Source organism: Microtus pennsylvanicus, chromosome 2 (genome assembly GCF_037038515.1).
Source record: "Microtus pennsylvanicus isolate mMicPen1 chromosome 2, mMicPen1.hap1, whole genome shotgun sequence".
Classification (NCBI taxonomy): domain Eukaryota; kingdom Metazoa; phylum Chordata; class Mammalia; order Rodentia; family Cricetidae; genus Microtus; species Microtus pennsylvanicus.
In genome coordinates this window covers 111,729,692-111,745,458 of record NC_134580.1, presented here as the reverse complement: position 1 = coordinate 111,745,458, position 15,767 = coordinate 111,729,692, and the positions used below count along the sequence as shown (strand labels likewise).

General features: G+C 47.8%; 1 protein-coding gene across 2 annotated transcripts; it reads right to left on the bottom strand.

Annotated features, from left to right (window-relative positions):
- Positions 1–5,993: 5,993 nt before the first annotated feature.
- Positions 5,994–14,824, bottom strand: Bmp2 (bone morphogenetic protein 2). Of its 2 annotated transcripts, none has more exons than XM_075962275.1 (3): positions 13,673–14,824; positions 12,227–12,576; positions 5,994–6,897 (listed from the first exon to the last, which is right to left on the bottom strand). In XM_075962275.1, the coding sequence occupies exons 2-3, from the start codon at positions 12,567–12,569 to the stop codon at positions 6,056–6,058; spliced, it is 1,185 nt and encodes a 394-aa protein (XP_075818390.1). In that variant the 5' UTR covers positions 12,570–12,576; positions 13,673–14,824; the 3' UTR covers positions 5,994–6,055. The 2 variants fall into 2 exon arrangements, with proteins under 2 accessions (XP_075818390.1, XP_075818391.1); XM_075962276.1 differs by having other exon boundaries at positions 12,227–12,524.
- Positions 14,825–15,767: the final 943 nt, after the last annotated feature.

The following is a 15,767-nucleotide window of genomic DNA, read 5'->3' as shown; positions in this document are numbered from 1 at the left end:
AGTGGTTAAAGTTTTCCACGGATTTGACTGCATTCCAGCCCAGGGAACCCCACAAAGAGAGGAGCCAGAGCAGCAGCGGCATGTCAGAGGGTAGAGGAGGAAGAAAGATCTCAGCGTGGAGCCCCGTCAGCTGCCAACTTTGTACGCATGCGCATGCCAGTGAACTTGTGAACACAAGTCCAACTTGGCCGGTCTACAAAGATCCCGATTTTACAACATGCTCCTGGAGCATGTTACAGAAATCAGAAAATGACTTTGATTTCAAATTAAGCTTTCACGAAGGTTTTAGAAAATATGTTCAATACTATCTACCAGAAGAAAACTTGGGGTAGCTTCCTGGAGAGAGTGCACTCCACACCCGGGCCCTGTGCTTCTGAACATTGTCTAGGAAAGGAATCTTTCCTTTGCTTTGAAACAATCGGAGCTTGGAGCTGTAGCTCAAGTTTATTAGTGATTTAAAACACACCCTTGGAAACCAAGTTAGCTTCCAGGTGGGAAGTGAGTTCCAGCAACCGGGAACAACAGTCAGGAAAGCTCGTGGACAGACAATCCTGTGGAGCCTGACTTCAAACAACTCTTCTGGGTTAGGAAGATGGCTCAGTCAGTAGAGCGCTCTGCTCTCTGCACAAATATAAGCAGCTGCATTCGGATCTTCAGCACCCGCATTAAAAACTAGCTGGCCATGCTGAGCCCTGTGTCTGTAGCCCCAGGGCTGGGGATGTGTGGGGACAGAGGCAAGAGGAACCCTGGGGCTCGCTGGCAGACAGCCTAGCTAAACCAATGCGAGCCAGGTTCAGTGAGAGGTCTTGTCTCAAAACCCAAAGCCCAGGGCTATTGAGAGGAACACTGGATGCTAACCCCTGGCCTTCACCTAGATGTACACACATGTGTGTGTGCACCTGCAAACACCCAAGCATCTCTCTCTCTCTTCACACACACACACACACACACACACACACACACACACACACACACACACACACGCTGCTCTTCTACCAGTCAGCCATCTATCCAACAAAAGGCAAGGGGATCTTCGTAAGAAACACACACCTTCTACATAAAGACGGAGATAAAAGGGTTCAGCCGCCCAAATTTGGCGTCTCTAAAAATGCCGTTTGAATCGCTAAATTTTGTCTGCTCGGTTGTCTAGCAACCAAGTGCAGAAGAGAAACTCCACCCAAACACAGTGAAGCAACCCATTCGGTTCATGGGGCTGGGTGCACACGTGTGCGTGTGTAGTATCGCCAGTGTCGGGAGACAGAAACTTGCCTGCATCCAAAGCAGAGAAAGTCCCGAGTGTAGATGGCAGGAGAGGACGTGAGGAGCGAGGCAAAAGCAACGAGAAAATGTGCAATGCAGGATGAGGGTATAGTTTCCACACACTGGGCTAAAGCAAGGTTTACACTCTTAAGCAATAAAAACAAACCATTAAGCGAGGCCCAGCACCATCAGGAAGTGTAAAACAGTTCTTGAAGCTTTGCAGTCGCTCTACAAACGCTTTTCATAAACTCTGTTTCCTGATCTTCATTAAACGTTAACATCAAGTTGCCACGGGGCAATTAGCTTGCCTCCTGAAATCAATAAAAAATCAACAATTTGGAAATAGTTGTACAGTAAAATAGTTCAATAATTATTCTCTCATAGTGTTGTGGCCAAGCAGTTCCAGGGTAAATTCGGTCCAGATGAGTTCCTGCGCCTTACGAGGGAAGCTGTGACCAGACCGGAGCTTTGCTGGGAGACCTCCTCATCAGAATGGACTGCGGCAGTAATGGACTCCCGGCAATGCCCTGGCGTGGGGCCCGGCACACAGGCAAACATGAGCTTTTAAGTGCTGTTAAAGTCAGCATCTGCTGTAGCACCTCAGAGGGACTCAATTCAAGGTTTAGAGACCTAAACACAATGATAAACCCATCAGGGCAAAAATAGCGCCTCTACTCTTCAGCGCTCAGATTCCAGACAGGAGCAAATTAAAATGTCTCTCAGAGACATGCATGCATGTGAGGGGGGGTGTGTGTGCATGTGTATGTGCATGCGTGCATGTGTGTGTGTGTGTGTGTCTTACACCACTAAAGACTGGTTGAGATGGAGAATTTATTCATTCCCTCTTTTGTTCCTTCAACCAACACTCAAATCTGAGGTGCTTGTTAATGTCTTCTGAGCTGAGTAAGGAGATTCATAAATCACTTTCCGTGCCCAAAGGTCATTGTGCTAACAAGAGGCGAGGATGTGAAGCAAATACAAGAAGCTATTTCTGCGCTGACCCTCTGCAGAGGGAAACATATTCCTTTTGGTTTTTCTCTAGCTTAAGCCATTCGCATAAGCCCTTTATTCCAAGCCAAGTGCAGCCTAGAAAATTCCAACTTCCATTAGATCAAACCTCAAACACCAGCTTTGGAGTCTTCCTCCGCCCTCTAGACTCAGTGAAGTTATACCTGGTACTGTCTTGTAACTTCCAAAAAAAAAAAAAAAATCAAGCATCATTTTGTATAAACAAATGCTTCGACTGCATGACATCCACCCGCTGCCTTCAAAGGGAAACCTTTAACTCGGATGCTTGGCACTAAGATCACACAGGATCAGCTCGGTGCACTGTCTTAAGTGTTAAAAGTTCCTTAAAGTGCATGTTCAAGGGCTTGCACCTGCTCACTCTCCATATAGATGTACTGACACGTATTTGACTGAACTGACTACAGCATGCCCAAGCAAGCAGGCGGAGCAGATTTTACAAGATAAGCAACCAAGTGTTTTCATGTCGAAGAGGAGCTAGAACACAAGTTCGCCAGTCATCTTCTAGTGGAAAAGAATGTCTTCGGGAAAACATGCAGGGCACTGGGTTAGCCGCCACTGCAACACAGCTTTGCCTTCTGTTTCTTTCCATCTGCGTGCGGCTGTTGATCGAAGGGGCTACACTCGATGCAGCTTCTGTAGTTCCGACCGAAAGAACAGTCAACAGAATCTCGCAGCTCAAACTGTAGTCCTCTGGCACGGGATGCCAGGGTTTCACCTGGGACTTCATTAGGAATTCAGGACCTCGGGCCCCACCCGGACCACTGTGGCAGGATTTGTAAAGTAGCGTGACTCCGTGAGGGCTGTATCCACATCGAGGTTTTATTTCCCTCAAGGCATTGCTGAGGATTGAGGTACACGTTAAAGCCGAACCCGTTTTATTTAGAACGTAGGCACTGCAAGTCAGGTAAAAGTTCACTTTGAAGTCTGTAGAGCGGGGAACTGGTCAGAAAAGTCTGCCCTAGAGAATACCGTAGGCTGTAATTTATGCCAGCGATGTGAAGGAAAGGAGAGAGGCAATTTACCTGAGTCGAGCAGATGTTTGGGCCTCCCGCTAATCTCACCCTACCCGCCCTTTCCCGTGCAAGACATGAAACAGAACCTGGATATTCTGATTTCCTCACGTTGCCAATTTACACCCACCGCCTTTTTTTTTCACCACCTTTTTTTTTCGCTGTCTTTTTTTTTTTTAATACTTTGAGCATTCTTCACTGCAAAGCTCTGTTCCTTTGGCCTTTCAGTCGAAGGAAGGAGAGTGTGAGGGGTATGGTGTATTAGTACCCATCGAATCAGTATCTCAACAGCAAGGCAGCTGAATAGACATTAGCTAAGTGATTGGATGCGGCTTTGATTGTACAGATGGATTTCCATCCTAAAAAACTAGAGGGAAAACCTGAACCACTCAGGTTAGAGAAGAATGACACAGCTCATCTCTTGCGAAACTTCTACACCTTAATGGAAACCAAAAACGTAGCCATCCACGTATGTAACACACATAATCTTCATATATGTGTATGCATAAATTAGAACATATACACACTGTATACATTGATATGTATATACATACACATCACGCGGGACCTGTTGTTCCTCAAGTAGTTTTGACCAAGAAAATCAGAAACAGTGAAGCAGAAAGCATGCCAAGAATGGGCCTGCCAGAGGATGGAATCCTTGTCAGATATCCCCACTCCTATCTCCAGAACTTGGAGAAACATGGGAAACGCATGGGCCATTCTTTTTAAGAAGATGTTAAGACTGTGGTTTGTTACTAGTACCCATGGCAAGACACAGCAAAGAATGAGTGAAGGACTTCGCTAGCCATAGTTGGCTCTAATGGTTTCTACCTGTGCAAAGGGAACAGCAAAAAGGGATAAGAAAGAACGCTTGAAAAGATAACCCGGATATTCATTCAAAATAAGATCTCTGAAACTTCAAAGCCTCTAAAGGTAAGCATGCTCAAGGTCATCCCATGTTAATACTGGAGAAGAATTTAATTCAAACAGCCCTTCTCATTGTGAGCACACTGCTTTCTGATTCCGTTTGAAGACAGGGGTTGAGAAAGGGGGTAAGAACTAGGCGTCAGCCATGAGGGGACTACAGGAGGACCCACATTCTGGAAACGGACCTGAAACACTACCTTAACCTGGCATTGTGGATTCCCTGGTCTGCAAACATAGCCACAAGCCCTGCCTAGGTTGCACTTCTAATCTGAGTGTGGAAGCTCAGCCACGGCTGCCGGTTAACCCTCCTGGGCTGTATTTGACTTCACTCCCTTTGGGCAGCTGGCCAATTGGCAGATGTCTTCACAGAAGCTGATCCCAGACACTCTCTCCTTCTAATTTGTTGGCATTGTGGCCTCCGTTGCAAGGGATGGCATCTCTGGAACTTTACCGTGGGCTTGTTCTGCAGTCTTTGCCTGGTTCTAGCCTTGGCTTTCCCTCACTTTCTTTCCTGCTCCTCGTGCAAATGGGGTTTGTTTGGAATTCTCCAACTGTTTAAGTCACCCCCCCCCCCCGGCCACCTTTAAATCAGTCACTTCAGCAATGAAAATGCAAACACAGATAGACCCTGGGAACACTTAAAGATGCACCATTTGCTCTCATGGGTTAGATTTTATAGGATGAAATGTCAGAGTTTTTGATATTTATTATCGGAAACAGGGTTAACATTTGGAGAAATGTGTCCAAATACACATCCCTGGGAAGAAAAGTAAGCCGACAGGTCAGAGAACAGGGTGTAGGCAGAAAAACAAGGTGCTCAATGTTGCTCAGTGTTGGGCAAACGTAGACAATTGGGTGCTTTGGTGAATAAAGAGCTTGCTGATAATGGTAAACACAAAAATACAAATCAATTTCCACTTCTTTATGAGGGCCACAAGATAATCAATTGTACATATATATGACCACAATGTTAATAAAGAAGAAATATTATATTTTATTTAGTACTTTGGCCAGATCAGCCCCCTGGAAGGGATCATAGGTTTAGGAAAGAACAAGACGCCATTATCATTTCCTGACATGGTCACAGTTTTCCTATTTATTTCCACTCGTTCTGCTTTATTCTTTCTGCAAGGAGAGCTTTGCTAGCAGATCAGTAATGTCTGGTTCTTATCCAAATATCCCCCCCTAATAAGAATGAAAGTTCTCACGGATTGGACAAACCACTCTGCAACATTCCTGAGAATTGAATAATATAATAATCTTGAAAGTCAGCAGAGTGGATTATCCATTTTTTTTTTGGACTTGAACTTGTGAACTTAACAGTAGTGCTGCGAAAAACAAAAAGCAAACGTGCAAGCACTTTGCCCAGTAACCTTCCATGTAGACTTCGCATCTTAAATACACACAACTGACAAACAACTACAATTTTTGGAAAATTATATACAAACCTGATATTTCTTTTGATTACATATAAATACAAATTAACTATCTTTTTTTTCCTAAAAAGTGGTTATAATAGTAAATAAATACAAAATAACTCTGACCATTATACTTCATGTGCTGGAGTTGAACCCATATAAAATGTACAACTAAATACATTTTAAATCTTTAAGGAATAATTCTCTGATTAAAATATTTGCTTTCCCAACTTCTTTTTCGTAGATATAAATATATTTTCAAAATAGCTGTGTTTTTTTTCCATTCCGTTCCATAAATAAAGTCTTCATTGGGAAATATTAAAGTGTCAGCTGGTTTTTTTGGGGGGGGAGAGTAGGGTTTTTTCTTTTTCTAAAATATATATATTTATTTATTTATTTATTGTTGCTGTGCTAACGACACCCACAGCCCTCCACAACCATGTCCTGATAGTTTTTTAGCACAACCTTTTCATTCTCGTCTAGGTACAACATGGAGATTGCGCTGAGCTCCGTTGGCACACAACATGCCTTTGGGATTTTGGAATTCACGGAGTTCACGAGCGTCTGTACTATGGCATGGTTAGTGGAGTTCAGGTGATCCGCCAGGGGAAAGGGACATTCCCCGTGGCAGTAAAAGGCATGATAGCCTGGAGGGGCCACAATCCAGTCGTTCCACCCCACATCGCTGAAGTCCACATACAAAGGGTGTCTCTTGCAGCTGGACTTGAGGCGCTTCCGTTGTTTGTGCTTGGCTTGACGCTTTTCTCTTCTGTGGAGTGGATGTCCTTTGCCATCGTGGCCAAAAGTCACTAGCAATGGCCTTATCTGTGACCAGCTATGTTCATCTTGGTGCAAAGACCTGCTAATCCTCACATGTCTCTTGGAGACACCTGGTTTCTCCTCCAAATGGGCCACTTCCACCACAAACCCATAGTTGGCATGTCCCTGCGCAGTCCACCGCGTCACGGCCGGGGTGACATCAAAACTCTCCCACTGACTTGTGTTCTGATTCACTAATCTGGTGTCCAGTAGTCTGGTCACAGGGAATTTCAAGCTGGTTGCTGCAGGCTTTATAATTTCATAAATATTAATTCGGTGCTGGAAACTATCATTTCCCAAAGTTTCCTGTATCTGTTCCCGAAAAATCTGGAGTTCTGCAGACGTGATGAACTCTTCTGTGGGGACAGAACTTAGGTTGAAGAAGAAGCGGCGGGCTGTTTTCCCACTCATTTCTGGGAGTTCTTCTTCGGCTTCTAGTTCGATCAAAGTGGGGAGAAAAAGGAAAGCATTCAGTAAGAGAGCCAATGGTAATTGACTTCTTTTCTATGAAAAGTCTAAAACCTCAATGGACAATTCAAGTTAAACTGCATCGAAGTTTGCAACCAGAAAGTAAAAATGTCAGGGCTAGAGGGACCCTGTCTGCCTCCTTTCCTTGGCCCTGGGTTTAATGCTCAACACTTTAAAGGAAATAAAACTATCTCGTCTCTAAAGTGAAAAATAGAGTCTCATTTTCCTGTTTCTATATGATCGCATTTAGTTTGTAATTGCTATGCTTTTAATCCAATATCTGAACCTAGCTCCTAGGTAGCTATAATAATGGAGGAAATAGTGAAACACTTCTTTGGAATTCACAGACTTTAGGGGGGGGGGGGAAGTCAGTACTATAGTTAGCAGAGGACTAATGACTGAGGGGCTGAGGAAATGATTGCGTTTCTTAACTAAGAAAACGAGCTTTCATGTCAATCCCTTAAGCGGCATGTGAAAACATCACTCTACAATTTAGATGATTTACAAATCTCAATATACAGATTTCAGTCTCTTAATTAGAGACTCTGAAACGCAACATCAATGATGACATTTTACAAAGCGCACCCTACCATTTTGCTCGGAACTCTAGAGACAGAGGGATGGGTGGCACTGGGGCACTGTAGTAATTAACGATAAAGAATTTCAGGAGAAATGGCTCCCGACTGCCTGTGCTCTCATCTCCACCGCATCCTTATTCAACCCCTGGGCCGACACAGCAGTCTTAGACTCTGGCCTGCAGAACAGTTGCTCTGGGAAGGGGCCCGCGAGCCTGCATTTCCATCAAGCTCTTAGTAAGAGATGCTGCGAGCTATGGACCACGCTTCGGTGTCAAGGATACAAAAGATGTCTCTTGCATACAAAGGAAGAGTGAGAAGGAAGCAGATTTGCAAAGCCCCTTTTATAGACGAGGCCTAAGTATTGGCCAGTGAGTAAGGATTCAGGCTACCATCAGCCAGCCAGGGACTAAAACAGGGGAGTCAACTAAAGCTCTTCTGCTTTGACATGAAGAACACTAGGCCAGCTGGGTACCATTCATGGTCCTCTTGCACATGCTTGCCAATAAGTTCTTGATGATACCTTTGGGGACCCATTCATGTTCTGAACTCCACTATCAGTTAATGGTACTTTAGGGCAAGGACATTCCTACAAAGTCTGAAGGACTGTATGTAGCTTCTTTTGAAAAAAACTCATTTTGATTGCTCTTCTTGGGTCCCTTTTCTGCCTGAGGCACTTCTTCAAGGGAAAAAGAAAAAGAGTAGCAACATCCCCCAAATCCTAATCACACCAAATCACACTGACTTCTCCTGACATTGGCACAGAAGGTACATATGACTTCCTTTAAAGACAGACTATAAAGGCAAATTACCCAGGGCCTTCTACAAACAGCTACATTAGTCAACAGAAAAACACAGTGGCCACAAAATCCCTGAATCCCAATTCACAAAGAAGGAAAATGTGACAATCAAAAGTACACATGCATGCATACAGACACATATGTGACCATAGGACAAAAGCCAAGGGGCAATCCCCAAGATAAATATGGGAGACAGGTCATTGAAGCAGCAGAGAATATTATCTGTCTAAGAAATAAAGTCAAGCTTGCCATCTTCCAGCCAGAAGCATAGAAACAGCCACTTCCTATGGCCTGTCACTCAGGAGGTAAGGAGTATCAGCAAGACAGAGTAAGTTCACAAGAGAGAACAATGCACTACCCAATACTAATGACAAGAGAAAGACCTATCTCCAATCTCCCAACAGCATTTCTATTGCCCTAATCCTTAGAAGACCCCATTCAGCCTTCATTCCAAAGTATCTACTGTTACTGTTCACTGAAACCATACACAGAAGCCAAGAATTGAAAGAATATCTCAACACAGGCGGCCAACTGCCTAAGTAGGGTCAGGACACAAACACCTTTTCTCTTTCAGGAAACAAGGTGCAACCTCTTCTTGAGGGTGGGGAATTGAAAATCTCTTTTAAATAAAGTAAATTATAGGAAAAGGCCTCTACAAATGATGGCAGCAAGCCTGGGGCTCAGAAAATACAGAGAGGGTAATGTACACTTTCTGGAGGCTGAACTGCCTGCTAATTCTCTGTAAACATCCCCTGTTGAATCAGCTGAACTTGCTAAGGGATTTCAAGATTTTTACCTGGCTCCAACCTGAGTATCAGGCTCTTCGTTCTTAATCACATGGAAGGAATGATTAGCTGCAAAAATGTTAAAAAGAAAAGGGGGGAGGGGAAGAGAAAATAGGACAGCAATGCCATTCCATTTTTTTTCTAGAAACAAAGCCCAGATTTAACATTCCACACTATGACCATCTGTCTATGAACTACCTTACAACAAGCTCATTAGAGGGGAACCGTGATTATCTCCATTTTGTGAATGAAAGAGCTGGAAATTCAGAGAGTTTATGTGAACTTCTCTTAGGTCACAGAACTAACTTGAGTCTGCGGCAATGCCCAAGTTCTAGCCATCGGAAGGCGTGAGGAGAGAAATCAAATCCTAAGCAGCGGTCCAAATCCTTAGGAATTGGTACCTTATACCATGGTAACTGCCGAGTGAGGTTTTGTTCTGGGAATGAAAACATATTGCCCAGCTGCCCTTTGGACATGTAGACAGAGCTGAATGAACAGAAACGCGAAGTGACACCACCGGATAGGACGCACAGACATTGTTCGGAACCTGCTCTCTGTGGCTACTTGTTTGCCCTGAAGTAGGGCGAGTTTTATTTCAGAAGTTATCATTAAGCTTGGAGGATTTTGCAACCCTTTTTGGACAGAACACATTCCTCCATCCAAACAACAACAAAGCCTGCGGCTGCTCCAGACCAGCAGCTGCATCTCACTCCTGCAACAAGATTCAAGGGGCTCTGGGCCACACATGACTTACTACAGGATAAAGTCAATGACACACCAAAGAGAGAGAACAAAGTTAAAATACACAGAATTAAGTTTCAACCTTTGAGATAACAAAGGAAGTGGTGGGAAAGGAAAGCGGACCCTGGCGGTTGCCAGTAACTCCACATGGTCTCTGCTCTCCTGAGCACAGCACCTTCAGGAAGGCTCTGCTTCTGGAGGTCCAATCTAAAGACTGAGTGAAATACCCCAAGGGCACAAGGACAAAAGCAGTCTGGAGATGAGTCAGGAGGGATCCAAAGGGACCACTGACAAACAAGAGGCACTGGAGACATCAGTGGCAAGGACTATCTGCAAACTGAGCAACTGTTTTCCCCACAGGGTCTCTGTAATTACACCGTGATAGCTAGAGGCAGGTAGATAGGGGCATTCCTGGTGTCTGTGCCCAAATGCATACTGGAATTTTGGACCAGGCTTTCACCATCACAAGGCAAAGCCACTCAACAATGAACAGTCTTGCAAAATGTCCTGTGTGTGTAATGATGATAGAAAAGAGATGTTGCAGTAAAAATGACATCTAATTACACCAGATAGGCTAGTGCACGTTACTCTAAGCAAGTCCATAACTTCTATATAGCTTTATACATGAAAATCACATTTAAAGACAGAAATTTTTGTTATGAACCCAAGCACACCGAGTTAAACTAACACAGAGAGACAATGCTTTGCCTGTGTTTATCAAGTCACTTCCAAAGGAAGATTGAGAAGATGCAGATTTTACTCAGGAAACTTTTATTCAATTGTAGCTTTGTGTTTTAATGGACTTAAATGATCCTTTTAGCTTTGCTTAAACAAGGATAAAGTATATACGTGGTTTATACAAATACAGAATAGTTTTCATGCTAGAAAAGACTAGTACATAAAAAAAATACACAAATAATCAGGTTTTCACGTTAAATCTCCAGAGGCATCAGGGGAAACAGCTGTGTGCTCCCCCCACCCTCTTATCTACAAAAGCTTTCTGATCACTGTCAACTGGGAGAGATTAGCTTTGGACAAAATCACCTCAGGGTGGTGGGGATGGAGTGAAACACACCTGAGTCTCCCTGCTCTCTGTGGGCAGATCCTGAAGACCAGAATGGGGTCCCATTATCTTTCAAAACTGAGAAATCTGTTTGAAAGAGATGGATTTTAGAGTGCCCTTCCTGAGTAGCTGCCTCTGGGAAGATATACCTCTTGCTATGTGACCTGCCTGTGGGACATTTTCCTATAATCAAGCAGACTTCTCAAAGTTTAAGCCATCTTATGGGGGGGGGGCTACCATTTCAGGGCACAGATGTTCTTTTGCTTGAAATTTATAGTCTTAGCAAGGCTAAGCAGAATCTTAAAAGGGGAATGTCTCTCCTAGCTCCCTACTGTTCTAGAAATTGCTGCTCACTGACAGACAGCTCTGCATGCTCCTAGAACTTGAAGGAACTGATATTCTATTTAGAATACATTAAGCCAAAAGAACATTTAAAGTCACACACACACAGACACACACACACACACAGAGAGAGAGAGAGAGAGAGAGAGAGAGAGAGAGAGAGAGAGAGAGAGAGAGAGAGAGAGAGAGAGAGAGAGAATTGAGACAGAATTGAGCTGAGGCGTGATGTTTAACTAACTGAACTAAGAACTTTGGTGCAAGTCTCTAAGACATTTCGAACCCACTAAATGTCTTTCTGATGAAGTGAACAGAAATGCCCTACCTTGGGAAGCCACATTCATACCCAAAGGAAAAAACAACCCACTGCCTTGCTTAGGAAGGTAGCGCTCAGTAGAAGAAACAGCTTTTATCTGAAGGCTTGCCCTGTCTCCAGTTGGTGACTAAGATTTAAACACGAGACTGGAAGGTCACTGTGGAAACAATAAGATTGATTGTGGAATTGATCTCCCACGGGGATTAGATAGGTATTCAAAATCTTTCAAACTAGGCCCAGATCAACAGTAAATTTGAATGCTTTGGGGCCCTGGGCTTTTTAGTCTGTTAATATTATCCTTGAACTTTCGGCCCTTGGTTCTGTCTAGCTGGAAACTCCAGCGTGAACACAAGACACAGAGCTTTCGAACAGATTTTAAGGAAGCCAACCCTCCACCTTCTCCTGTGCAGTTCAGGCACGTTTAGCTGACTAGGGACTGGCCAGCCTTTTACCCTCTTCCCCATCACTCGTTTTCCCTCCAGTTCTTGGAGGAGGAGTCTGTCTTTTGGCTACCTGCCAGGAAAGGGTGCGGACTCACCAGTGGGGAATCCCTGGCTCGGGGCCACAGAGGGGATGGTACAGAAGCGGAGGGGCCGTCCGCTGTACTAGCGGAGGCCCGGGCTACCCGCCGAGTCCCCGCCCGCCGTCCCCGCCCCGCCGCCCGCCACCCGCTCACCTTCGTGGTGGAAGCTGCGCACGGTGTTGGCGCGGCTGGTTGCCTTCTCCAGCCGGTGGTCCGGGGCGGGCGCTCCTGGCTGGCCCGAGTGCCGGCGGTACAAGTCCAGCATGTAGGGGGGCACCACGGCGTCCTTGCTGGGGGTGGGTCTCTGCTTTAGGCCGAACATGCTGAGCAGCCTCAACTCAAACTCACTGAGAACGTCGTCCGAAGGCCGGGACAAGGGGCGGCCGGATGCCGCGGCGAACTTCTTGCGGCCCAGCTCCGGAATGAGGCCGGCCGCGCCGCCCAGGAGGACCTGGGGAAGCAGCAACACTAGAAGACAGCGGGTCCCGGCCACCATGGTCGACCTGCGGACAGGGCCGACGTGAGTCACCCACGTTCCCCGCCCAGTCCTTTGCCCGCCCCCGCGGCCCCGGCTCCCATAGGGCTCGCTGGCCTTCTCCAGGATGCCCTCCTGGCATGTCATGCTCACGGCTGCATCCCGGATGATCAAGAGGATGGAGGATCCCAAGTCCCTGTGCTTTCCCTCCTCTCATCCCATTCTCTGCCTACATTGGGCTTCTCACTTAAGGCTTGGTCTTCACTCCCAATAAAAGTCAATGACCATCATTTCATATGACAACCAGCTAGGAAGGTGGTGTCAGGAAGCAGGGAAGCCACCGGTTGGTCTGACACACTGCATCTCTTACAAAACTGTACTGTGCAGCGCTCGTTTGCACATAAACAGACCCAAATGCACATGTGACTTCCTTAGAAGCGCTGTTTAGAACTTCCTGGTAGGCGACTATATCTAACTTGTAGATTCGGTAAGCGCTAAATTCAAGATTACAACTTCGGACTCCACTTTCAAGTTGTGGCCCAAGCCCCTAACCTCGGGGTTGACCCACTGGCCACTCTGTCCCCTTCCCTAGACCCCTGTTAAGTCAAGGAAGCCATGCTCTTTACTGCAATTATGTAAATGGTAGTTTCTCTGAATGCACGTGTAAACTGTGACACATCACGTCCTTGCAGTAAACACACAGGGAGCCCAACTGTAAGTACCTTCCTTCCTAAATGGACCTAAGCTCTTAAGACAGACTCCAGGTCTCAGGCATAATTTAAGGACAGAAAAGGTATCTATCTCTACCGCAACTAACGGGTGAAATCCACTGAGTTTCTGTAACTTTTTTTTTTTTGTAAAGCCATTAAGTCTCTAACAGACCTAATTATATACCGAAAACTGGGGAGAAGGACGGACCGGCAGAAGAGCACAGGCAGGCCAGGTGGGCAAGGCAGAGGGGTCTCGGGTTTGGGATGTCTGACCCCCTAGGGCGGGCTTCACCGCACGTGCACCGGGAGAGGGTCTGTTTACGTCCACTCGACCGGTCCTCCGTGGCGCTCAGCGCCGCATGGAGAGAACGCGGTGTCACCCGTCAGCCCCGGGTCCCGGCCCGTGTCCTCTACCTTTAGGAGACCGCAGTCCGTCTAAGAAGCACTCGAGGGCACGTCCATTGAGAGAGTCTCCACATGGAAAAAGCTCTGTCCGAAGGACTTGGAGCAGCGACCGGGTTTCTGTTGTCTTTCTTCGCCTGGTCCTCCTTCTCTGGGTGTCAGCCGCGTCGTCCTTCTCCCCGTGGGGAACGGTGTCTTGGGGTGGACCAGGTCGGCCGAGGAGCAGAGAGGTGACGGGGTTGGAGGCAGCAAGACTGGATCCGCCGGGCGAGGACACCGGCGCGAAGTGGGGAGCCTAAGTCACTCTCCCGGCAAGTTCAAGAAGTCTCCAGCCAAGTGCTGACACACAGCCTCGAGCAGGGGGAGGAGTGCGGGGCAGGGACGGGAAGGGAAGGGAAGGCAGAGGCAAGGCTGCTGCTGTCGTCGTCCTCAGGGATCAGCGCTGGTAGGGCGCGGGGCGGGCTCCGGGACTCGCCGGGCGAGGGTCGGACGCTCCGCGCTAGCTCGGCCGCGACCCATGACTCGGGGCAGCCATCCTGGGAGACGCCGGGTCCGGGAAAGGGAGCAGCGAAGATCTGGGCGGCGGACGGGCCGCCACTCCGCATCCCTCAGCCTGACTCTGGCGCACCCCCATCAGCGCTCGCCAGCGGAGCCCGCACGGCTGCGGCGCCCCGGCGTCCTGGGGCGCATTCTCCAAGCCAGTTCAGCCGCGTCCCGGGCCGCCAAACCGGGTGACCTCGCGGTCGGAGCCCTAGGGCCAAATGTCTTTTGAGGCAGCCTGGGGTCCGCTCACTCCTCGGCTCGCGCGCCCCGGACGCTCGGTGTTTGGTTGGAGTGGCCCCGCATTCCGGGCGCGGCGGGACTGCCGACTCCCGGCTCTTCGCGTCGGTCCGCGGCTCCGGCTTCTCCCGGGCAGCCGAGGCCACAGCGCCAGGCGCGCACAGTCAGAAGCTCCAACCCGAGGCGTGCCGGTGTCTCGAAGCCACGAGTGACCCGCGCGCCGCTCGCCCCGAAGGCGTCCGGTGACCGGCGGCGGCTGGGGAGGCGACGTCCCGGGCTGCCTATCCCGGGCAGGCTGTAGGAAGCGCAGCGGCGGGTGCAGCGCGAGCCGGGCTCAGCGCGGCGGGGCGAGGACTCCGGCGGCGACGGCGGAGGCGCCGTGGCGCGGCGCTCGCGGCTTTTAAAGGGGACGCCGCCTGCCGGCTCCCCCTTGGAGGCGCAGCGCGCCGGGGATCCCCGAGCGGGCGGGAGCAGCGCGCAGGGGTGTGGACGGCGCGCCCAGCGGGGCGGCCGCGGTGGGGCGGGGCGGGGCGAGCGCGCGGCCGCTGAGGGTCGGGTCCCAGACGAGAGCGACGCCGACCCTCTGGGACCTGGACTTGCGCCCACAGCAGCCCAAGTCCAGGGCAGATCCAGGGTCTGGTCGCCTCTGGGTCCCCCACTGGGCCGTTATTCAACTTGAGTTTGAAGTTTTTAGGTAATAGAGCATAGAAAAGCAGAACAGAACAAGTTAATCAGACATCTCGGCAGAGATTCGGGCAAACACCTCTATGTTTGGAGTGATGAGAAGACAATGTCAAGAAATACACATTGAGTGCATTGTTATGTTTGTATACACACACACACACACACACACACACACACACACACACACACATATATATATATATATATATATATATATATATATATATACACATATATATTCTCACCCATGTGAGTGCATTTATCTATACTCAAAATGCATATAATCATATTAAAAAAGATGCATGTATTTTATATGTATCCATTTATGTAAAATATACAAATGAAGGCACAGGTTCTGTACACAGATATACACATGTAAAATGGATGTCTCCTGTGTAGTTCCTATGTGTGTTTCCCCATGTGAGGTGACAATGGGAGTCGATTCTTTTTCTAAAGAAGCCACTCCACGCGATATTTATCTCGACTCCCACCTCTAGCACAGAGGCAGGTAAGAAAACAATTCCGGTTTGAGACCTTAGAATTTTCTGCCTGGCCCTGCTCCACCAGGTCTCCAGAAGCAAGGCTCTGGCTGTGGCCAAGCCATTTTTCTTCCTCAGCTGGAACGTCCCCACAGCTGCTGAGC